Source organism: Xenopus tropicalis, chromosome 10, assembly GCF_000004195.4.
Source record: "Xenopus tropicalis strain Nigerian chromosome 10, UCB_Xtro_10.0, whole genome shotgun sequence".
Taxonomy (NCBI): Eukaryota; Metazoa; Chordata; class Amphibia; order Anura; family Pipidae; genus Xenopus; species Xenopus tropicalis.
Window position 1 is genome coordinate 41,329,745 of NC_030686.2, and position 25,716 is coordinate 41,355,460.

General features: G+C 44.1%; 2 protein-coding genes across 4 annotated transcripts in view; one reads left to right on the plus strand and one right to left on the minus strand.

The window, feature by feature from the left end:
* The first annotated feature begins 9,599 nt into the window (after positions 1-9,599).
* eif2s2 (eukaryotic translation initiation factor 2 subunit beta) lies at positions 9,600-19,648 on the plus strand. Its single transcript, NM_001364949.1, is given in 9 exon segments — positions 9,600-9,779; positions 13,695-13,875; positions 14,001-14,104; positions 15,059-15,194; positions 15,301-15,401; positions 16,575-16,723; positions 16,819-16,875; positions 17,557-17,642; positions 18,874-19,648. Coding segments are annotated over 9 exon segments (1,005 nt in total). The 5' UTR covers positions 9,600-9,764; the 3' UTR covers positions 19,050-19,648.
* The window catches only part of raly (RALY heterogeneous nuclear ribonucleoprotein), a 74,146-nt gene continuing 67,830 nt past the window's right edge, over positions 19,401-25,716 (minus strand). The window contains exons 8-10 of one of the 3 annotated variants that reach the window (XM_002932879.5): positions 24,155-24,303; positions 22,935-22,974; positions 19,401-21,199 (exon numbers count right to left, since the gene is read on the minus strand). In XM_002932879.5, the coding sequence (XP_002932925.2) occupies positions 22,939-22,974; positions 24,155-24,303 (185 nt within the window). In that variant the 3' untranslated portion in view covers positions 19,401-21,199; positions 22,935-22,938. Of the gene's footprint in view, positions 21,219-22,934; positions 22,975-24,154; positions 24,370-25,716 lie in introns of all 3 variants that reach the window. The other 2 variants (XM_004918526.4, XM_031894301.1) reach the window with 2 other exon arrangements.

Sequence of the window (25,716 nt, forward strand, 5' to 3'; positions counted from 1 at the left end):
ATTAAAAGGGAAACAAAACAAAGAAAAATATACACTCTGCTTTCCCAAAGAATGGCACTTGGAATTGCTCCCAAATGTGTGCTTTTGCCTGTCTTTAAATCACATAGGTATTTTAATCGGATCCATGTGTAGCATACATGAAAGCGAGCTTGCCTTCCCCATATTGCCGAATGTCTTCTGGAGGTCATCGGTGCCCAACAACAGTTCCCCTCCAAACTCAAACCCTGTCTACACCTTCTAATAAAAGTAGTAGCCTATTTATAGCCGGCTGAAGAATGTGAGAGCCATATAAATTCGGGCAGTATTTGTGACACAACACAACCTCGAGATGATATGTTTTGGGTTAGGTGTACAAGAAATTCTCCCCTGCGCCAATGCAGATAAAAGCCGGCACGTAGGAGTAGCATGGGGGTTGCTATACATTAACAATGCTGGGATGGAGCTCAGCCATGTTCTTATAATACGCACACGGGGGCTCAGGGAGGGGCTGTATGGGCCTATGAGTACCTGAAATGCCAGGGCCTATTCTGCACCTCAGTCGGGATTAAGACTTATTAGCCACCATGATTTGTTAGCCCCCTACAGCCCCCTCTCTCTTCAAAGCTTTAATGGCAAATAAGACCAATTGTGCCCCATATTTGCAAGTAGGGTTGTCACCCAGCCAATACTCGACCAACCTAGCTGGCAAATCACCAGCTAGGGCCAGTGCCGGCATTACAAATTTGCCGGTATATTTGCAAGGCTGGCAACCCTACCCTACCTGGCAACCCTCCCTATAAATCTCTCCCTTCCCTGACTCTCTCTATGCCCGATTAGCCCCACCCTCTTACCCACCCCACATGCCTATTTCCCTGCCCCATACACCCATCTCCCCACCCCATACACCCATTTCCCCGCCCCACACACCCATCTCCCTGCCCCATACACCCATTTCCCTGCCCCACACACCCATCGCCCCGCCCCATACACCCATTTCCCCGCCCCATACACCCATCTCCCCACCCCATACACCCATTTCCCCGCCCCACACACCCATCTCCCTGCCCCATACACCCATCTCCCCGCCCCATACACCCATCTCCCCGCCCCATACACCCATCTCCCTGCCCCATACACCCATTTCCCTGCCCCACACACCCATCTCCCCGCCCCATACACCCATCTCCCCAACCCATACACCCATTTCCCCACCCCATACACCCATTGTCCTGACTAGCCCACCCATTTCCCCATCCCATGATGTCATCACCCGCCCCCAAGTGATGTCACTGCCTGCCCCCCAAACCCAAAGGCCAATATTTTCAAGGTTAATGTCTATTTTGGTGCCAGGGGAGGAGCTGGCAGTGAAAGCCCAACAGGAGCTGACCCTCTTGTTAAAGAATAGAAAGCTTGGCTTAAATATTCAATATATACTTTTTACTTTTACAGACATATTCAGGACAGAAGAGATTAAAAGTTGCCAATTAGGAACATACACAGCAGCTATCATTATTTTACCATAACAAAGAGATGCTTGCAATCCAACGGAACACTAAGGCATAAAGCATATGCAGTTTTTTTAAGCCTCCATAATTCTGCTCTAGAACTCAGGTCCATTCTCAGTATCCAGGGCCTTTTTTAAGGGGCAAAAGGGGCATTTGCTCAAGATCCATCATTAGATATTTCATTTTGTATCATTTTTGACATAATCTTTTCCCTTTTTCTCATTTTAATTATTTCGGGGAGCTCTATATTTCGATGACTCAATGGCTTTTTCCTTATGATTCTCCTATTTTGTCATTTATCTGCTCCCACGGCTTTTAGTCCAGAGTAGCAAACCTGGGGATTACGTGTACTTCAGTAAGCACTGACCATTTCAGCCATATTATACTGAGTTCACCTACTTAGGGGCAGTTTTGTCACAAATATCTCAGGGCCAGTCTTACATACTGCAGGGCCTAATTGGGACCATTTTGGCGGGGCCCCTACACAAGGTGTTGCCATTTGGCACAGGGTTCTAGGGCTGGGTGGGTAAATAGTCCCTGCCTCTAGTTCTTTCCATGTGAATGATGGCGTAACACTGACTTTTCACCTTTCTTTCTCTCGTTCCATTGGCCCCCAACATTTCATGGCACAATGTGGCCCCCAAGCACTGGGCACTGACACACTAAGCATACTATACAGTGTGAGATAGTGATTATTGGTCCTTTAAGCACACTATACAGTAGTGAAACACAGTGTGTACTCTGCCCACTTTGTGTTTAATGTCCCAGAACACAAAGCAACATTGTCGGGCAATCTTTGTTGGGGCCTGGACAGTGTTATGTGCTTATTTCCGCTGGTGTGGGGCCCTATAGGTCCAATTGGCCTAAGGCTGTTTGTTAGGGATGCAGAACCCATCAGGGTGGGTTCGGGGTTCAGCCGAACCCAAGAAAGTGAGTTTGGTGCATCCCTGCTGTTTATGCTTGGAGCAGTGAGGGCCCACCAATGTGATCTTTCCCCCGGGCCCAATGGTGCCTTAAAGCAGCCCATAAGTGGTTTATTAATGTCTTGTTTGTGCCAGAATTCTCTTCCAGCCGTCAGCTGCTTGTATTTTGTTGCAGTTCATAGTTGGAAGTTGGAACAAATAAAATAATCTTTTTGGCACAGGGATACCTATGGCACACACACAGACGTACTGATCTCGGGGTACCTGAACTGCTAAAGGGTTTATTTTTCCACAAAAAAGTACAAACAGCCCAATGCACTTTCGAATGGATTTTGTCAGGATTAACAGAAAGCTTGTATTCACAATATAACAATTCTAACCTATAATTTACCATAAAGAGCCCTTTAGTTATATCCTTTGGCCAAAGACATTTTGCCCGTGGGGTCCAACTCACATTATGGGTGGGAGACGAGGCAAAGCCCTCACCAAAGCCACTTAGTTCCTGGCCTGTACTCTGTATCCACGTGAGTTGGTTCCTCACTGACTATGACTAGAAGCTCTGGGAGTCGCCACAATGTGGTTCTGTGGGAAATGTTTGGCCAAAGGATACCAAGCCTGCCACCACGTCAAGGTAGGCTCTGTGAGCAGGTCCCTAACCTACTCTATTTATATCCTATTTATCTACTTACATCTCATTTAGCGCTTTCTTATTACTTTCTCATATAGTTTATTCTATCCTTATCTCTATATGTCTAATTAATATTTTATATTCTATATTCTCTATGTTATCTATTCTTATCTTCTGCTCTTATTATCTTCTACTGCTATTTATCAACTCTCTTCTTATCATTGGCTATTAATCTACTAATTTAATTATCACAGGATATATTATTTATCTACTTCATTTATCCCTAATTTCTATTGTCTTTTTTATTCTAAGTCTATCCCTATTAATAAAGTACATATTCTGCTGAATCGCTTACCTCTGGAGCCATGTACAGTGGGGTTCCATGTGAGAAAGGGGCGCTACTCTGCCCAAACTGATTGTCAGCTGACAGGCCAAAGTCAATGATTTTGATATGGCCCTCCCCAGTCAGAAGAACATTCGGCGGTTTGAGATCCCTGAAACATAAATAAAGGTAACTCAGTATGTCAGTATTAGAAAGGGTAAAGGGCTGCTATCATCATATTGCTGATATATTTCCTTAAAGGGGACCTGTCACCCCAAGACATAACTCCAAATTGTTTTCTATATTGTTAGTTAAGCAAAATAAACGTTACTTACACTATATAAATAATATAAATCTTGTTTCCTTCCGTCTTGGAATTACTCAATCAAAGCAAGCAGGCAGGCACCATTTTGTGGACACTGTTATGAAGGTAAACTTTGTATCATGCCAAAATCTTGTGTATGTGCCAGAATGGGGGACCAGATACCCAGGCCCTTGCACTGGCTACACAGTTAGATGATGAGGAGGGAGGGGAAAGAGAGATGTGCAGTGACATCTAGGTAGTGCTGAACGGAAAGCTAAAGTTATTGTCTGCCCCGCCTCTATGCCTAAGGCCTTTATAATGGGTATGTATGTGTTAATATAAAAATGAATTTGGGTTTAATGTTTAATTTGAAAAGGACTTTTATTATACAGCTTTTTATGTCTGGGTGACAGGTCCACTTTAAGCAAACTTTCCAGGCATTCCAAGTACCCAGAGGCCCAAACAGCCCCGCCAGCCCAATAAATAGTGACTGACTATGGCACCTTACAGCAGCCCCTCTGGCATTTGCCTGAACCCACAGATTGCCAGTCTGGGCCTGTAGCTAAGACTTACACGGCCAATCAGAGCTCTGAGCTATCCTGACGTCAAGGCCCAACACAGAGAAGGCATCTGCAGCAATTTAACAGAAAGGGCAGCCAAAAACAGCAGGTATGTGGTATGTACACTGTCACGCTTAATTTTGTTCTAGACTTAAACACATGGCCTATTGATTCCCCACACCTAGACAGTGATGTAGCTTTAAAAGCATTTAAATCCCTATTATGTGCATCATGCTAGACAAACTCCACTTTCATGCATGTCAAAGGGAACATTCTGTTCTTGACAGGACTCCCCCCCAGCCCCCATCTACACTGAGCATCTGTGACACCACCTTGTCAGCCACCCCAAGTACACTACTTGCTTCTGTTGGCTTTGCACCTCTGCTCACCTCCTAACACTATTCCCCTGGTGCATTCAGCTGCTCCTGTTATCAGCCCGGGACTTGCAGCAGAAGTGAATTTTTAGTGCAAAATTGTGACCCTAAATGGGGTCAAAGCCCACAGACTATGCATTCCTTTAGTGTGCTAAAGCTTTCCAAACGTGAACCACATGGTCAAGAGCACTAAACTGAACCAAACCCGATTAGAATTAAATATTTTTAATCTAAATCACCTTTTTTTTATTACAATTCACATCATTCTGGTTTCCCAGAAGCTTGGGCAGTGTCAGAAGGGGGATTAGCAGCAATCAATGACGTGGACACATTTATGTATGAGTGTTGGTTTAAAAAATGAATGATTTTCTTTTGAAGAAACACCCGTGGTATCAACGCAACATATGTTTAGCCCATTACACGGTCATAAATATCTCAGCAAGCGCACTGCTCCGTATACTCTCACAAAGAGGGTGTTGATTTTCTCTGTAAGCCCAATGTATTTTTACAGATGGCATGGCTTGTACACTGATTTATGGCATCTCTATGGACAAAAGGTTTGCACCACATTATGCACAGTGCAGAGCAAAAGGATTAAGGCCAGATTCTATCTTCAACCAGGTTTATTTCATTAAAATTTTCTATAAAACACAAGGTATACACATGGCAAATGCTATATTTAGAGGATTATCTCAGACACCGGGTATATTAGAGAATGATCCCCCTTATGGATCTGCAGGCAGTCGAACCAGTTCAGGCCAATTTGTCTACATATCCAACTGCCTTGCTCCCCCACTCTGTGCCCCCAGGCTTTGAGATTAGGGATACTGTAATAGAGAAGGGGCAGGAAAAAATTAGGGGGTTCTTGCTTAATGTTGCCATGTGTTCTGGTACCAACATAAGTTGTACATAGAATTGGCACTATACTAAGCCATGTGTTTGGGTTAGCAATGTCTGTCATTGACCATTCATCCTATTCTGTGAGTTGTAGTTCCACAATAGCTGCAGGTCCACAAGATGGACAATGCCATGCATAATATGAAGACTCAAAGGCAGCCACAGATAAAATCCCTACAAAGTAAGGACCCCACAGGAGTTGTTTACCTGCATCTGGAATAGTAGAATAGTGAATAGTATCTACTGATGATCATCTTACATACAGATGCCCCCCCACATTTCTGCACTTTGTGCTTCCAGTTCACACACCCCACTTGCTTTTTTCTCCTATCTTTCCATACACTAGTCTGCTAAGTATATATGTATAGTAATATTCTGCCAACTGCAGTTTTCTATCCATGTTGTTCTCTCCTGCTTCCCATGCATGTTCAGACTTTTTCTTATTCCTCATTTTTCATAATTCCAAATTCTTCTTCATTATTTCCATCAACATTATTACAATTATATAGAACAAACAGGGGTCTTCCAATTATTTAACAAAAAGGGGTTACATATGAAAAATAGGATCAGAGGGCCCTCCCCTCTCCCCTTTCTTTTATCTTCTTTCCTGCAATGGTCCATTTTTACCCTCTGCTCTTCTCCTATACCCTGGCCTTGACCTTATATCCTTTCTCTTTTTTCCCAAGCTCTACAATTTGGGCTTCTAGATTGTTGTGAGCAACAAATAATGGACCAGTAGCAATTTCTTACATTTTATTTGTATGTTATGGAAAAAATGTGCATTCAGCTTTGGAACACAGGGAAAGGAAACACTGCACTTGATACAGTATTCCAATTTTCCACTAGGTGTAGCTGTTAGAACTCATACAACTAATAAGTTATTGGCAGTGGGTGTGCTTATAGTCCCAGTCCTCATACTCACAGTGGCCCACTTTGCCTACATGAAGAACTGTCTGTACTCAAGTGTTATAATTATTATCATGCTTTTTTAAGATAGCTCCAACATATTCCACAGTGCTTTCCTGAGATTATACATAATTGCCATAAGTGCCCGAGCCAGCAGAGGCAACTTTCTAACGTCCCTGTGGTATTTACACAGATGAATACTATTGTTCATTTTTTATCACAAGCCAATTAACTTTACTTATATTTTTGTAGTGTGGAAAGATGCCAACTAACCCCATGTCATTGGAGAGATAAGGATCCATCACAGACATTTTTGAGACCTTATTTCATGTTTGTAGATTGTAAGCTCTTTTGGGCAGGGCTCTCTTCACCTCTTGTATTGGTTATTGATTGCTTAATATGTAACTCTGTATGTCCAATGTATGAAACCCACTTATTGTACAGCGCTGCGGAATATGTTGGCGCTTTATAAATAAATGTTAATAATAATAATAATGTTACTGTTTAGTATTCAGAGGAATTGTGTTCAGCACTGGATTTCAATTTGGGGCCTCGCCACAAATCTGTGCCTGATTATGTTAGAAAAAATCAAGGACTGGATCATTTTTCTATCTGGTATCTGGGTTAGTTGCAGTTTCTGTGTGGGAGGAAACCAGAGAGCCTGAATGAAACCCAAGCAAGCACAGGGAGATCATACAAATTCCTTGCACATAGTTAGTTCTCGTTGGAATCAAACCAAGGGTTCTAGCAATGACAATAAAATCAGTAATCAGTGTCATGCCCCTTAGGCAGAAATGATACGGGCAAAGTTTTTTCTTTGCAAATTTTTGCAGTCATGAAATCATTCAAACTGAGAAATAATTCAGACAATGAGTACCTGCAGGTGCAAAGCACATTTGGAGCCCTCTACTGTTAAGATCTGGGCTTCCCCAGTACCGTATTCTTGCTTGCCAATTACCATTAATGCCCAGTGTTACTGTTGGCAAACTGGCTTATATAGCTGAATACAGGCCCGGATTTGTGGAGAGGCCACAAAGGCCCGGGCCTAGGGCGGCAGAAGTTTAGGGGCGGCATGGCGCCCCGCCGCAAGAACATTTTTTAATTTTGCTCCCATACCGAGCAGTCGGGACCTCTCCCCACTGCTCCGTATGGGAGTTAAAAAGAGCGTTCGCGCATGCGCTGGCGCTTTGCGCATGCGCAATGGGGAGCTGGCGCTTTGCGCATGCGCACTGGGGGCGCGCTTGCGCATGCGCACCGGGGGCGCATTTGCGCATGCGCACTGGGGTGCGCGTTCGCGCATGCGCATGGGGGACTCCCACAGGGGCGGCCTCGGGGCGCACCAAAGAGAAATCCGGCCCTGGCTGAATATTCCTGCTCTGGCACATAATGCCCAGTATGTCCACTGGCACATTGCCATATAATATTCAGTATTTCTTCTGGTATGTTTAATGGTGTAAAGTATCTATCCCATGCAGGTTACCCCCACCAATAAATCTTCTGATGGGCCCAGCATGCACAGCAACCCCTGCTGCTACCTGCATGTGCCCCCTGCAGGGCCTGCTTCCTCTGCCACTGAGTATATTGGCACATTATACCCACGATACCTACTGAAACACTGGCACACAATGTCCACTTAGGGTTGCCATCTGGCCAGTAAAAATGATACTTTATATCACTGATATTAATATGGAAAAAAGATACAAATATAGGAAAGCCGGTATTTGTTCCAGAAAAGGTGGAAACCCTATATCCACTCATCCTGCTGGCACAGTGACTTATTCCAGATTATAGAAATGCCTGGTCCTGGTCCACTCCTCTTGCTCTACCCTGCAAGGAGTGTAAATACTGGAGACTCCTAAATTCTGTTATTGTATAATTTCTTCTGACATTTCATTTTTTGACCACGCCCACTTTGTGGCCACGCCCCAATTGCCACACCCCATTTTTAAAATAGTTAAAATAGTGCCCACGATGACCCAATAGACAGCACCCCCCCTAGACAGGCCCCGAAACGTTGCACCTCCGCAATAAACTTTTAAAAGGGTTTTACCCTTGTTTGTAGTCCTGAGTGCCATTTGCTTTTTCTTCCAATAGACAGCACCCCCATAGACAATGCCCCCCATACACAGTGCCCCATTTGCCCCCATAAACAGTACCCCCTCCATAGACAGTGCCCCCAATTGACCCCATAGACCATGCCCTCAATTGCCCCACAGACAGTAGCCCCCATACACAGTGCCCCCATAGAAAGTACCCTCCATACACAATGCCCCCATAGAAAGTGCCCCCATAGAAAGTGCCCCCATACACAGTACCCCCCATACACAGTGTGACGTCACACGTACGCACGGGCGCAACCTTATAAAAGGACCTGTCGCCGCTGTACGAGGAGCCGAATAAGGAGCAGGAGCCCAAGAAGAGACGGAGCCGGAGCTGCAGCCAGCGCGTCCCGCTGGCCTGGATAGTTCAATGAATGTTCTGAATTTCCGTAATGCGGGACATTCATTGAACAATCTGGGACAGCGGGACGCGCTGTAAAAAGCGGGACAGTTGGGGGGTATGACTTAATCCCTGAGTTCCTTCTGGGATATAACTCAGGGATATAATCCCAGAAGGAATCACAGTGGCACATTTTACAAATAGGATTGCCAGTTGCCACCTTTATATACCTCTTGTATCGGTTACTGATTGCTTTATATGTTACTCTGTATGTCCCATGTATGTAACCCACTTATTGTACAGCGCTGCGGGATATGTTGGCGCTTTATAAATAAACGTTATAATAATATACCAGTGGGCTATACAGGGCAGGGTGATGACTTCAAGGGGAAGGTGGCTGGATTGAGTAGGCTTTATTAGGTTGGGCAAAGATCATATCTGAGTGGATCAGAGAATAAAAAGTGGGGAACCTAAATGTAAAACGTATGGAACCAAAATATTGATATTGACTCTGACTTCTGCTGTTTTGTGCTGGTTAGGCTGAATAAATACTGACTGCGTCGCAACTCTGTTTAGAGAAAAAACACGTCTAACGACACTTTTCTTATTTTATGAATTAAAAAAGAGGCAACAAAGACCAAAACCATTTCGGCCAGTGCCCTTTTTCCCATCACGTTAAACAATTAGACTCTACATTTCCCAGCGTTCCCCGCGGCAGGCGCACTGCGATGACGTCTCCCGAACAAAGCGGCTTCTCTGTGGCCCGGCCTTGTGCGCCTGCGCAGTTCTCTTTGAGTTCCGGTTGCTGATGTAAGAGGTGGAAACCGGGTGTTGCGGAGACACAAGAGGCCGGAGAGGGTGACTGGAGCCTAGAGGGGCACAAGGCAGGGAGCTGTAGGCGCAGCACAGCCGTGTTACACCGACACCATGTCCGGAGACGAGGTGAGAGGAGACTGGGGTGGGAAACACGATGGCGGCGGAGACATGTGCGCGGCGGTGGGAGGGAGAGCGGCCTCCGGGTTGGGGAAGCGGCGGAGCTCAATGGCTCCTGTTATTCCAGTACTTGGGGAGGGAAGATACCAACACCCTAGGGAACACTATTAGGGTAGGGTCTTTTAGGGGGAACTATACATACCTATACATACAAGCAACATTGGCATATAGGGGTCTGTAATTGGTTTATGTGCTGTTAATATTAATATCAAGGGAACAGCCCCCCCCCCCAGCTGTTATTGCAGGGGGATCTGTATAACCCCCCCCCCAGCTGTTATTGCAGGGGGATCTGTATAACCCAACCCCCCCCCATTATAATGGGTGCTTCCAGGCCTGCCAAGCCTCAGCTGGTTACCCAGTTCCCTGTATGTTGCATTATGTGGCACCTTTTATTATGGGATTTGGCAGCAGCTGGTAGGCTGCCTGGCCAGACATCATGTATATATATATGTATATATATATATATATATATATATATATATATATATATATATATATATATATATATACATGATGTCTGGCCAGGCAGCCTACCAGCTGCTGCCAAATCCCATAATAAAAGGTGCCACATATATATATATATATATATATATATATGTATGTATGTATAACTTTATTTATAAAACGCCACAAGGGTACGCAGCGCTGTACAATCTTACAATATACACAATTACACACAGGGAGGACAAGTGATATAATAAATAAATACAATAAATACATATATGTATGTGTGTATATATATATATATAAGTGCCATGTGGTATGAGACACAGTAGGAAGGAGGTCCCTGCCCCGTAGAGCTTACAATCTGAGTGGTTGGGTAACATACAGGCACAAACTGGAAGGTAAGAGTGCACCAGGTATGGGCATTTGCCCTTAAGTGCAGGACTGGGCAAAATATCTATATATGTATATGGAGCGCAAGCATCATGGTGTAACGTTACCAACTGCCAAAGCAACTCAGTGGCCCTGTGATGTTCAGTCAGCGCCAACATACTGGATCTTTCTCTGCTGCCATGGAAAAGATCATCTGGTGCTGGGCTGCAATTCCCAGCATCCTCCCTATACTACATCAGTAAGGCTGCGGCGTAGGCATCACTGCCTGGAATGGTCACGGGGCAATGACTCTTTCACTAACGCCCCATCCGGCTTCTGTTGGACTATGATGATTATGGTGGTGCAGGGAGATGTAGTTAGACAATAGCTGGAGAGCTGCAGTATGTATATCCTTTCAAGATCCCTATCCAGCTCACTGTACTACCTGCAGGCATCCGATCATAGATTGTAAGCTCTTTGCAATGGGGAATAGAATTGTCATTGAAAAGAGAGCTGGTGCCAGATAAGTAGCTGTGCAGAGTACGTCAGAATTTTTTTTTTTAATCTACCCTCTGCTTAAGGGCTGTGGCAGACGGGTATATTAGTCGCCCGCAACAAGGGAGATTTGTCGCGGGCGACTAATATCCCCGTCTGCCGCAGCCCTTCAGCAGAGGGTAGATTAAAAAATCTCCACGAAATGCCATCCCACCGGCAAGTATGGCATACGCGGCGCCACGATTTCGGGGAAATTGCGGCGCTGCGGACAACTAATCTCCCTGTGTGCCACAGCCCTAAAGGAGGGGTATCGCCCCCCAGTGATTATATCTTGCCTGATACCCCGGGCCGGTGCTTCTGTTGGGTTAACCCGCGGGGCGGCGATTATAATAACAGGGGATGTCTAATATTTTGGAAACCCTCCTCCTTTTCTTTTCCTTTAAAAAAGGTGGAAGAACTTGTCCCTGGTTTTCCAGAGCAGGGCTGAGCGGCCATTGGCCCACCGGCCGGATGGTCTGATTTCCTTCTTGCTCTGATAGTAATTTGATGGTAGACATTCAGCCTTGCAGAACACTTATTGAGTTTTGATCTCTGTCCTTTTTCAGCCGGTGTCGTCATACGCTGAATGCAGTGAGTAGGCAGGGAAGCCATTGGCAGCACAACAGCAAGAGTTGCTTTGTCTCAGCAGAGATGCCTTGTAAAAGTGATGACAAAGCAGACACTGCCTATTGGCTCTCTCTATTGTTAACCTGCCATTCAACTTTTTACTCCAATTAATGATTTTTTCTTATTGAGAGGCTACAACTGAATCTTGTTTTTTTTTTTTTAATACAAGACTCAGGGATGAAATTCTTTTGCTTGTTGGAGACACTGTTGACACATATTGGCATTCGGCTAAGCTAGTCTTGAAGGTTCATGAACCCTTTAACATTTTCAATATTTTTATGTGTATGGTACCTAAAACATAATCTGATTTTCAAACGTGTTCTAAATCTAGTAAAACAAACGAAACTAAAATGATTATATTTGGTCATGTATTTATTGAAAACAAAATGATCCAGTAACATATCTGCAAAAGTATCCTTAGGATTATCATATAATTTAAAGGTGAATTCAAAATCTGGTGTTTCAGCCAATGGGATGACAATCAGGTGAGTGAGACCCTGTTTTGTTTAAGGAACAGCAAAGCCTGATCACAATACAGCACATTGTGGATGGGTATCATGGCTCCAACAAAGGAGGTGTCTAAGGACCTTAGAAAATGAGTTGATAATTCCCACAAAGATGGAAAAGTTTAGAAGACTATCAGTAAAGAGTTTGGACTCCACCAATCAGCAGTCAGACAGATTGTGTACACATGGAGGAAATTCAAGACCCTGCCTAGAAGTGGTTGACCATCAAAGATAATTCCAACTGTAAGGTGTCCAATAGTCCGAGAGGTTACAAAGTAACCCAGGGTAACTTCTGGGCAACTGAAGCCTTGTCTGACATTGGCCAATGATGATGTTGATGTTGAGTCCGACCATCAGGAGAACACTGACTAGCAATGGTGTGTATGGCAGGGTAGCAACAAGAAAGCCACTGCTCTCCCCCAAAATATTTCTGAGCATCTACAGTTTGCTAAAGATCACGTGACAAAGTCAAAATAGAACTTTTTGGCTCAAATGAGGAGTGTTATATTTGGAGAAAGAAAAAACATGCATTCCAGCATAAGAACCTTATCCCATCTGTGAAACATGGTGGTGGGAGTGTTCTGGTTTGGGCCTGTGTTGCTGCATCTGGGCCTGGGCAGCCATCATTGGTGAAACAATGAATTCTGAACTATACCAGAGAATTCTAAAGGGAAACGTCAAGACTTCTGAATCTCAAGAGACAGTGGGTCATGCAGTGAGAGAACGATACCAAACACACAAGTGGTTCTACCAAAGAACAGATAAAGAAGAATAGAAGTGAATGTTCTGGGATGGCCAAGTCAAAGTCCTGACCTTAATCCAATTGAAATGTTGTGGAAAGACCTAAAGCGAGCGGTTCATGTGAGGAAACCCACCAACACCCAAGAGCTGAAGCTGTTCTGTATGGAGCAATGGGCTCAGATTCCCCCGAGCCGATGTGTGGGACTGATCAACAGTTACCACTAACATTTAGTTATTGCTGCACTAGGGGGTCACACCAAATACTCACAGCACCATTCACTTACCTTTGCCACACGCAGATATGTTATTGGAATTTTCATTGTCTGGGTTTAATGGAGTGTTCTCTGGCCATTTCTTAAGTGATCTTATTGGCAAATATTTCTTAATGGAATGCCAGGATGGTGGCCTTTGTGGGGTGAATCAGGGCACAGATTAAAACACAATGTTGCTGGAAGCTGAAATATAAGGCTTCTATACAGTCAAATATATGTGCTTATAGCAGTAGTAGTATGGGTTAATGGATTTCCTTTTAAAAGCGGTTTAGTACAGCTCTTCCTACTCTGATGTTTATTAGTTATTCTTATCTTATGTTAATGTCTTTACTTGCTGTAAATAAAACATCTTCCATCTTCTCCTGCAGATGATTTTCGACCCAACTATGACCAGAAAGAAAAAGAAGAAGAAGAAGCCTTTCATGCTGGATGAAGATGGGGCTGAGCCACAGGCAGAAGAGACGCAGGTACCGGAGACTAAAGAAGTGGAACCAGAACCACCAGAAGATAAGGATTTTGATGTCGATGATGAGGCCTTTAAAAAGAAAGGTTAGTTGCCTCGTTCTCTCTATAGAGGAGTAACCCAGATGTTATACACGTATCCCTGTTTATATTCGGTAAATACACAGCATTGTTTGCACATTCTGAAGCTGCATCTCCCAATTTCTCTGCAGTCGATGCCCCTGATGACCTGGATGATTTGAATTTCTTGAACCAGAAGAAGAAAAAGAAGAAAACAAAAAAGTTTGACTTGGATGAAGCAGAGGAAGGGGTTAAGGTATTAGTGTTTCTCAGTACAGTTTCTTTGTGTTACAGCAGATATGTGAACTGTAATTATTTTCTATTTACAGGGGCATTTTCCAGCAGATTTGTCTTCAGTACAGAAAATATGAACACTTGAGTTATAGTATCCCTTTGTACATTTATTTAAGAAAAAATACAAAACTCCAAGTTGTTACTGGTATAGTTAGTGACATACCATCCCCCCTTCTGACTTCATGTAATAGAATTATAAACACAATATAAACCTTGTTAGAGGGGGCAAGTAGCTTGTCTACAGGTTTGGAACTATAGAGCAGTAGACCACGTGGTTGAGGGGAGGTGTTGGGTGGCCAGATTTTTGATTATAAAATGGCTGCCACACTCTATCCCTCGTGACCACAGGGTCTGCTTCCTCTACCATTCAGGCAGCAGTTGTTTATACAGGTATGGGATCCATTATCCAGAAACCCCTGATCCAGAAAGTTCCAAATTAAGGGAAAGCTATCTCCTGTAGACTCAATTATACGCAAATAATTATTCATTTTTAAAAATGATTCCCTTTATCTCTGCAATAATAAAACAGTACCTGTACTTGATCCCAACTAAGATATTATTACCCCTTATTGGGGGCAGAACAGCCCTATTGGGTTTATTTAATGGTTAAATGATTCCCTTTTCTCTGTAATAATAAAACAGTACCTGTACTTGATCCCAACTAAGATATAATTACCCCTTATTGGGGGCAGAACAGCCCTATTAGGTTAGACTTAGACTTAAGGTATGGAGATCCAAATTATGGAAAGAGCCCTTATCCGGAAAACCCAAGGTCTTAAGCATTCTGGATAACAGAATAGGTTCTTCTATCAGATTTGAAGATGAAATGATTGTTTCCCTTTATATGTCCAAACTAGTAACAAACAACTTGTGGCTTTTAATATAATGTCACTTTTTAAACTTTTGTTTTACCCAGAATCTTAAAATTGAGGGGGAGATTCAGGAGGCATCTGAATCCCAGGAGGATGATTTGGATTTCATGCTGAGCAAGAAAAAGAAAAAGAAAAATGTGAAATTCCCAGAGGAGGACGATACCCTGGATAGAGATGAAGGTAATTCCTGGAGTTAAGGGGAAGGACTCTAGAGCATAAGCTCGCACTGCAACCATAAGCCATCAAAGCACTGAACCCCCTATTAAATGTATTTATTTTTTTCCAGCCTTCGAAGAAGAAGACAATAAGAAAGATGATGGAATCTCGTTCAGCTCCCAGCTGGGTCCGGCCTGGGCCGGCACAGAAAGGGACTATACATACGACGAGGTGAGCTGATGGTTATAATTGGTGTCTGTATTTAACTTTTCTTAATCCAGCCTTCATTAGTGAGGCAACAGTGCTAAAAATAAATAAAAATTTACGCACTAAAAGTAATTCTATAGTAATTCTATAGTAGCTGCAGTGTTTTTGATGTTTCTGTACCATGATCACAATTCATGTTCTTGGTGTTTGCTTTAAAGGAGAAGGAAAGGCTAAGTCACTTGGGGGTGCCAAAATGTTAGGCACCCCCAAGTGACTTAGATCGCTTACCTTTTACCCCGGGCTGGTGCCCCTGTATGGAGAGAACAGCACCAGCCCGGGGTAGCAGCGATCGCTTCCTCCTTCCTGTAGCGCCGCACGCGCGTGCTCAGTAGAGTGAAAAGCCGAACTTAAACAAGAAAGTTGGCTCTTCACTCTACTGCGCATGCGCCGGCCGACGGATTTCGCCGGCAGAAGAAAAAGGAAGGAGGAAGTGCTTCCTACAGGTGCCGCGGGCTGGTGCTGTTTTCTCCTAACAGGGGCACCAGCCCAGGGTACAAGGTAAGCGATTTAAGTCACTTGGGGGTGCCTAACATTTGGCACCCCCAAGTGACTTGACCTTTCCTTCCCCTTTAATTTATTGTGTAGGAGGCTTATGTACTGTTTCTCATTAATTAGTAAACACAAACCCATGATCACTTGTCTGGTGAGTGGCCATATGAGCTTGTTTACGCCCTCCTATAAATATGATTGGTTGATTTAAATCAGTGTTCCCCAACCAGTGGCTCGGGGCAACATGTTGCTCCCCAACCCCTTGGGTGTTGCCCCCAGTGCCCCCAAACCAGGGAGTTATTTTTTAATTCCTGACTTGGGGGCAAGTTTTGGTTGAATAAAAACAAGATTTCCTACCAAATAAAGCCCCCTGTAAGCTGATAGTGTGCATAGAGGCTCCCTAATAGCCAATCACAGCCCTTATTTGGCTCCTCCATGAACTTTTATGGTGCTTGTGTTGCTCCCCAAGTCTTTTTACATTTGACTGTGGCTCACGAGTAAGAAAGCCTGGGGATCCCTGGTTTAAATCATCACTCGACACAGCTGACTTCAGGGAGACAGTAGCAATCTGCCCGCTGCGTCATTGATTTGCTTCTTGAGATTGTTTGAGTATGTATTCATCCATGTCTCTTCCATTACCCCTGTTAGCTGTTAAACAGAGTGTTTAATATCATGCGAGAGAAGAATCCCGACATGGTGGCTGGGGAGAAGAGGAAGTTTGTCATGAAGCCTCCTCAGGTCGTCAGAGTAGGGACAAAGAAAACATCATTTGTCAACTTTACCGATATCTGCAAACTGTGAGTGTGACTTATATGTGGATCTGTGCTGTGATTTCTCTTGGTATAACTATTGCTTGGCTGAAGATTCACAATCTCTCCTTTTGTGTTTGCAGGTTACATCGTCAGCCAAAACACTTGCTGGCCTTCTTGTTAGCTGAATTGGGTACAAGGTATGTCAGATGGTGGAAATCTTGCAATGAGAAAATCTATGTATTCTGTAGTTCCCACTAGGTGGCTTTAGTTTGCCTGTATGGCATTACATTACCTGCTTGCTACAGTGACTCAAGGCCATTTCCATTAGCTCTTTTGCAAGTAAAATTCAAATTGTACTGCCTTTATCCCACACTAGAGTATGGCAACCAGTGGGCATTTATGGGGGCTGGGGTTTAAACTAGGAGAGAAAGGGGGTTGTCCATCCCTCAGATAAACTTGTTGCTTGCACATAACAATAGGGATGCACCGATTCGGTCGAACCACAGAATCCTTCGGAAAGGATTTGGCCAAATAGCGAACTGAATCCAAATTAGGATATGCCAATTAGGTTTCGGAAGGGTTAAATGAAAAATTTTCAACCGTGTTTGTAAGAAAGTCATGTCATTTTTAGGATTCGGATTTGGTTTGTTCAGGAGCCTGGATTAGACTGAATCTGAATCCTGCCTGAGAGAGGCAGAATCTTGTCCCAATTCCCGAACCGAATCCTGGGTTCAGTGCATCCCTACTAAACAGTGCGTTGGGCTGTCATCTTGTTGCAGTTGAGTTGCAGTACTGGGGCCAGGCTGATTGGGTACATCATAAATATCTACATTGCTATGTGATGCTTGCCTACAGAACATTTCTGTTTATTCACACAGTGGCTCTATAGATGGTAACAACCAGTTAGTCATCAAAGGCAGATTCCAGCAGAAGCAAATAGAAAACGTTCTAAGAAGATATATCAGTAAGTACTTCTTTTTATATTTGCTTTAGCTAAATTGTTTCATACCTACACGGAAGAGACAAGGGTGGATAAGACAGTGTTTTAGTCTTTACAAACCAAACTGGTAATTAATGAAACCACAGTCACTAGTAAAGGTTAATTTCTGCATTCAGATCCCCTGCAGCGTGGCCTTGATACCCTGAGTTATGATGGGTTTTTACTGGTTCCAATACTTGAGAGCTTGAGGAAGCAGCACCACTTCTGTCTGCTTCCAGTCTCCAGGGGGTTGAGTACCAGTCCAGTCTTAGTGTTAAATGAGCAGTTCTGTATCTGCACAGCCACCCACTAAACCCCAGTGCCATTTGGTCTGATTAAACTTAGTAAGACTGAAATATGGAGACCTGTGCTTTGTTGTCATCAGTACTACTGGGACAATGGCACGGGACCACCAAAACCCAGAGAGCCCAATGAAATTGTGGAAGCAAAAGGGTTCCCTGAACCTCAGTAGTCTGAAAAGCTCTGCTCCAGGATTTATGTAAGCATATCCGTGTTTATTTGGTTTACCCCTAGTAAAACTATATGATCTTCCCCACCCCCTAGGGCAGTGTTTTGGCTCAAGCTGCCCTTGAAGGTCCAACCTTTGATCAGGAACCCATAATTAATAACAAGGTTACAGAAACACATTGGTTTACTGACCATTCAGCTGTAGTTTCATATATATTTAGGACAGTGACCACCAAATCTCATCTTTATTGACCTTCTAGTTTTGTTTTCATGTGTATGTAGAAGAGCCAGTAGGTACAGACTCATTGGTCTTCAGATTAAAACCATCTGCCACTGCCCTAGGGGTTGAGTAAACATCAACATGGCCAGAGGCCTAGAAGCTTTGGTCCTGGGCAGCATGGGACAGACACAGAAGTTGGATGGAAGTGCAGAGAAACTGAACCAAATATGGGAGGGGAAGTATGATAGGTCAGTGGTTAAAACTACTAGTCTGGGGTCTTGGGCACTGCCTGGTAGGGGCTTCCTCCAGGTACTGCAGTTTCCACCTACTCTGCAAAGACATACAGGCAGGTTAATTGGCTTTTTGTTGAAATTGACTTTAGATTGTAAGCTCAAATGCGGCAGGGACTGCTATAACTAGGTTAGGTAAATGTGAGAGATCTAATAAGACTCAAGGACGTGGCACAATTGTGCGGCTGTTGCTTATAGTCTTCCCCTCTTAACTGTACATTCCTGACTTGTCATACAGAGGAATATGTGACTTGTCACACCTGCCGATCGCCAGACACCATCTTGCAGAAGGACACCCGATTATATTTCCTGCAGTGCGAAACCTGCCACTCGCGGTGTTCCGTGGCCAGCATCAAAACCGGATTCCAGGCCGTCACGGGCAAGAGAGCACAGCTCCGTGCCAAAGCCAACTAACTGGCTTCCAAACCATTTGGGATTTTGCCAGCCTGGTGCGAGGATATATTGCAGGGACTTGCTGACAGGGGGCGCAGTACCCTGGCATTATAAGGAATGCTGTGAGAAGAGGCCTAAAACACATTGGCTAATTTTTTTTTGTTTTTTTTAAATCTTTGCCCGCGCAAAGAGATTCTAAAGCAGACAATGGAGCCGATTATTCCATATACTCGCATTGCTCTCGGAAAACAATTTTTCCAGCTGCCTGAGGGGAAGTGGGAAGGTAGTGTATGCATTTTTAACCAAACCTCTGTAAAATGCAAAAATACATTAAAGTTATTACATAATTCACAGAACAATCACTTAGTTGGATGTATTTTTACTCGCCGACGCTTTTATTTTACAGAAGTATTTATTTACAGGACTGAATGTCACACGTTTTACTCTCTCTTCAAGGATAAACACAATATATATTTACACACATGTATAGACTTGAGTCGGTGGAACCGCGCCCCTCTGCCCGTAAGCCTCCTTGCCGTCACGCTGCTCAAATCACAATACGGACCTGGACGGGAGCTCTACATTTATTTTTAAATAAAGTATTTAGAAAAGTTATAAAACATTTTATCTTAATTACATCCCTTGTATTTACAGAGGCTCGATTCTTCCGGGGGGGCGGTTGCACAGGTAAGAGTATCCCGATGGTTTTGGCTAAGAGTAGTGACCAGGGAGGAGGCACGTAGTAAAGTGACACCCATAGTTATAGTATGTCAGGCACGGAGCTTGGTGCAAATACCCAATAGGCTGGGGCTCTGTTTACATAAATTCTTCGGCCTATTGGGTCTTTGCTCTTTCCTCAAACCTGTTGCCCCTGCACCAGCAGCCATGGCTCAAGGGGTATGAGGAGGCGAGACCTTTTACGATTTGTACTGTGCGTAGGCATGTTGCTAGGCAGCTGAACATGGCAACGCAACACTCATGAATGTACCCCATGGCGCAGCACATTTAACCAAAGAGGACCATGAGCTTGGGATACATAGTAACTAATTACTGAGGGATACCTGCCAATTGGATCCCCTCTCTGCTTCACTTTCTTTGTTCTTTAGGATTGGCCCAAACCTGCCTTTACGTTATATCAAATCAAGTTGTCACGGTTTTTATTTTGCGCCTTCCATTTCATAATGATATAAGGAAGGGTAATGACCTGCTCTTGGCACTACCCTGTCTCGGGCACAAGGAGATGTTTATTTCAGAGAAGGAGAGAGAACCTGGCCATAGACCTTAAGATCGGCTTGTTTGGTAAGGGCACCACATGAGTGGACCTCTGCCAGTTTAGCAGCCATGTATTCATAGTGGGGGCGAATGATTGGACCATATTCCAGGCCAACATAAACCTTTTGGGCAAGGGCCGCATCAACGCCTGACTTTGGTCCCCACCTGATGGGATATTCAAACCTACCCAATTTTGGGACAGATGACCGTCATGCAGGCCAACAGGAGGCTCTAATGTATGGGCTTGTAAGCTGCCAAGTTGGTCTAGATAGGCCAAGTCAATGGCTTGTATCAGCCTGTGTATGGCTAGCTTTATAATGGCCACACAAAAACAGCTTCTTGTGCAGCAGATATTTTTTTTTTAATGAAAACAAAATATTCTGTAGCAATTTCCATTTTTCCGGGATCACATTAAACTGAGGGCAGTTCAAAGAGCTTACAATCATCCACGGCTGTCTTTGTCACTAAGCAACATTGTGAGCAGGGAGCATTGCCTGTTTGTGTGGGTCTCCTGTCACTCTCCTGTCTGAGCACATTCAAGACAAGCATTTTATTTTTCAGTGACTCCCTCCATATCTTATAATACCAGCCTACTGTCCCCTCAGTCACTTAGAACTGCTGCACTCTCTGTATTCCCACAACTCCTTGTACCAAGCCTGATGCTACTGGGGTGCACGGAAATAGGGTGCAAGTTACACAGCGGTGTCTGTACAGTTCCTGCTCCATACGGGGAGCATGTGGTTCCGTTTTTCCCCTCCCCGGTCACTGTCTCTTTTTGAAGAAGGATAAAGTCTCTGTGTAGGTGATACCAATCTTGAGTATTGCGGGATAGGCAGCCTGGGATCCTCAGCTGTTTGTAGTGAAGGTCCCCCTTGTAGATCCTAAAACCTTGACTGAAGCTTGGAGAATAGAAATAAACTGTAAATATATAAAACATCATACAGTTATAGTGTTTGTACAGGTATGAGACCTGTTATCCAGAATGCTCATGACCTGGGGTTTTCCAGGTAAGGGGACTTTCACTATACAATCATTTTAACACTAACCAAAACCCAATAGGATTGTTCTGCCCCCAATAAGGGGTAATTATATCTTAGTTGGGATCAAGTACAGGTACTGTTTTATTATTACAGAGAAAAGGGAATCATTTAACCATTAAATAAACCCAATAGGGCTGTTCTGCCCCAATAAGGGGTAATTATATCTTAGTTGGGATCAAGTACAGATACTGTTTTATTATTACAGAGAAAAGGGAATCATTTAACCATGAAATAAACCCAATAGGGCTGTTCTGCCCCAATAAGGGGTAATTATATCTTAGTTGGGATCAAGTACAGGTACTGTTTTATTATTACAGAGAAAAGGGAATCATTTAACCATTAAATAAACCCAATAGGGCTGTTCTGCCCCCAATAAGGGGTAATTATATCTTAGTTGGGATCAAGTACAGGTACTGTTTTATTATTACAGAGAAAAGAGAAATATGTTTTCAAATTTCAAATTAATTTTGAAGGAGTCTGTGGGACATTGCTGCCTCGTAATTCACTTTCTGGATAACGGCTTTCTGGATAATGGATCTCATACCTGCACTGGCATAAACTTGTTTTTCTCTTAAAAACCCATCAATGCTACACATCCCTAAACAATAAATACTCCAGTGTCTTTATATTATATAAAGCATTGCTACTATTTATACTAATATATATTATTTCCTAACGTTTATAAATTTTATTCATTACATTTTTTTGCCTTTAGTACCCTTTTGGTTCATCTGCATTCTTACTTTTGTCCAGCAGGGGGCACTTGTGGCACAGAAAGCCAAAGGGACAAAATGATTTTTTAAAATTCTTTTTAACAGAGTGGCTGGTTGTCATGGTGACAGTGCAATAGGCGTGCCCAAACATATTGGTGTGGTTTGACTTAGATAGACTGTCTTTCTGTCTGTCTGTCTATCTATCTAATATAATGTCTGTCTATCTAATATAATGTCTGTCTATCTGTCTAACAGACTGTCTCTCTGTCTGTCTAGGTCTAATAGACTGTCTCTGTGTCTATCTAAGTCACTGTCTATGGCACCTTACAGCAGCCCCTCTGGCATTTGCCTGAACCCACAGATTGCCAGTCTGGGCCTGGGTCCTGGCATTCCAAGTACCCAGAGGCCCAAACAGCCCCCCCAGCCCAATAAATAGTGACTGTCTATGGCACCTTACAGCAGCCCCTCTGGCATTTGCCTGAACCCACAGATTGCCAGTCTGGGCCTGGTTCCTGGCATTCCAAGTACCCAGAGGCCCAAACAGCCCCCCAGCCCAATAAATAGTGAGTGTCTATGGCACCTTACAGCAGCCCCTCTGGCATTTGCCAGAACCCACAGATTGCCAGTCTGGGCCTGGGTCCTGGCATTCCAAGTACCCAGAGGCCCAAACAGCCCCCCCAGCCCAATAAATAGTGACTGTCTATGGCACCTTACAGCAGCCCCTCTGGCATTTGCCTGAACCCACAGATTGCCATTCCGGCCCGTCCCCATAAGGAAATAGACTGTATGATTTATAAAGGACCCCAGCAGGGAGATAAAATGACATTTAGTGAGGTGGGCAGTGGGGCTAATGAACAGAATGGCATTTACTGGGCACATACCTGGTTAATGGAGAGAGGAGGATGTGTAGTGGCTGATGTCCTGCAAAACAGAATAGATGGTTAAGCTGGGTCATATATCCATCTCCCCCATTGCGTACGTCTCATTATGGGTCACGTAAGGATTTCCAGCTTTATGAGAAGAACTTGGTATTTACACATTTGTGCTTAGTACAGGGGAATAGTTTTACTTTTCCTGATGACCCAGTTCTGCTACAGGATTGGCTCATACACAAAAAAGAGAATGACTATACAAACAGTTGGTAATGGTTCCATTAGACAAAGCCAAATGAAAAATAAAAAGGGTTTAGTGGTCCTTTAATGGAATATCCATTGTCAGATGGGTCAAAGAGAAATCTGCTAAGGCTTTCAGCCAAAGGGATATGGAAAATATAGACCAGTGGTGAGTCTGGGGGTTGATTATCGGGTGCCGGGAATCCCCACCATTAGCTGCTAAAGGGATATGCTTATCAGAATACATCGCTTTTTCTTACGCTTGAACAGGAATTGCATAATGTAGCATAGTTCTGGATTTAATTACATTAAAAAGATGACATACAGGTAGAAAAATAGTAAGTACAGTAGGTATAGTATCCCTTGGGGACTCAGTAGCTTCCATTAGATGCTCTACCACTGTCAGGCAGCAGGTGGCGCTGTAGACTCTTGACTATCATAGAGATCTCATGTTGCTGAATGGTGGCAGCGCTGTGTTGCACAGCTGCTAACTGGATATCTAGGGTGCTTGGTAGGGTTGCCACCGTGTGTGTTTGTTTTTTTATTATATATATTTTTATTATATCGGCCTTTGGGTTGAGGTAGCAGGCAGAGTATCATGTGGGGATGGGGGAAATGAGCACAGTGGGTGGGAAATGGGCGGAGTATAAGTGGGTGTGGCCTTATAAGGGCTAACCCATCAGCAGGGAGGGTCAGGAAAGGGAGGGATTTGTAGGGTATTACAAATGTACTCGGTTGGGCAAACTAACAGCTTCCCAGAGTGCACCAAGGGTCGCAGACACTTTCCTAGATGGGGAGCTCCTGTGATAACTGTAAAAACCTGGATCATTGCTGCTACTGAGATGCTAAAACTGGTGCAGTAAGTTTAGTATATAAGTGTGGCATTTCTAACCATATTTATCTTTAGGGTTTAGTTCTCCTTTGAAGATAATGCACTTTGGCTTTTACAACAAACTTATTATTTTATATGCCAGTAAGTTTCTTCATACCAAGTCGTCTGTGGACTCATCGTGTGTCAGATCCTCGACTTCATCTCCATTAAGGGGGTCGTCGTTATTTGTGTCCCCGGCCTCTGACGTGCTGTCGTCCTGGGAGAATTCGCTTCGGCTGCAGTCTGATTTCTTCCTGGCTGCTACGGCTGGAAGCAGAGGGCAGAATGGAGGTAAGTGACAACGGCTCAACCTCATGCTCATCTGGTCTTGCGCTAGATTGGAAAATACACGGAAGCAAAGTGGGTCCTACGCATTGTGCATTAAACTCACTGAGACTGCTCCAACATTCCCCTTCAGCCAACAGTAAATCTACCAACTGAGCTTCTCCCTCTGGGCTCCCAGAATGGTTTGATCTTCAGCTTTCCCTTCCCCCCTAATATAGTCTACTGTCCAGCTTCTCCCTCTTGGCTCCCAGAATGGTCTGATCTTCAGCTTTCCCTTCCCCCCTAATATAGTCTACTGTCCACCTTCTCCTTCTTGGATCCCAGAATGGTCTGATCTTCAGCTTTCCCTTCCCCCCTAATATAGTCTACTGTCCACCTTCTCCTTCTTGGCTCCCAGAGTGGTCTGATCTTCAGCTTTCCCTTCCCCCCTAATATAGTCTACTGTCCAGCTTCTCCCTCTTGGCTCCCAGAATGGTCTGACCTTCAGCTTTCCCTTCCCCCCTAATATAGTCTACTGTCCAGCTTCTCCCTCTTGGCTCCCAGAATGGTCTGACCTTCAGCTTTCCCTTCCCCCCTAAAATAGTCTACTGTCCAGCTTCTCCCTCTTGGCTCCAAGTATTGTCTGATCTTTTATTTCCACCCTCACATAGTCTGATCTTCAGCTTTCCCTTCCCCCCTAATACAGTCAGCCCTCCAGCTTCTCTCTTTTGGCACCAAGTATTGTCTGATCTTTAGATTTCCACCCTCACATAGTCTGATCTTCAGCTTTCCCTTCCCCCTAATACAGTCTGCCCTCCAGCTTCTCCCTCTTGGCTCCAAGTATGGTCTGATCTTTAGATTTCCCTTCCCCAATAATATATTCTACCCTCCACCTTCTCCTTCTTGGCTCCAAGTATGGTATGATCTTTAGATTTCCCATTCCCTGCAGCACAGTCTACTAACTTCCAACCTTCAGCCTTCCAGCTTCTCCCTCTTGGGTCTCTCTATCAGATTTGTAGCTTTCCCTTTCTCTCCCAGTATAATGTACTCTCCAGCTCCTCCCTCTTGGGCCTGTGTATAGTCTCATCTTCAGTTCTTCCAGCTTCTGCTCTACCCCCAGTATAGTCTTCTCTCCAGTTTCTCACTCTTGTCTCCCAGTATGGTCTACTCTCCAGCTTCTTCCGCTTGGACCTGTGTATAGTCTTCTTCCAGCTTCACCCACTTAGTTTCCAGTATGGCCTGATCTAATTCATTCGCCTCAGCTCCCAGTATGGTCTACTCTCCAGCTTCTTCCCCTTGGGCCTGGGTATGGTCTTATCTTCAGTTCTTCCAGCTTCACCCCCTTAGTTTCCAGTATATCCTGATTGTCAGCATCTCCCTTGTCTCCCTGTATAGTCTGCTTTCCAGCTCTCCTTT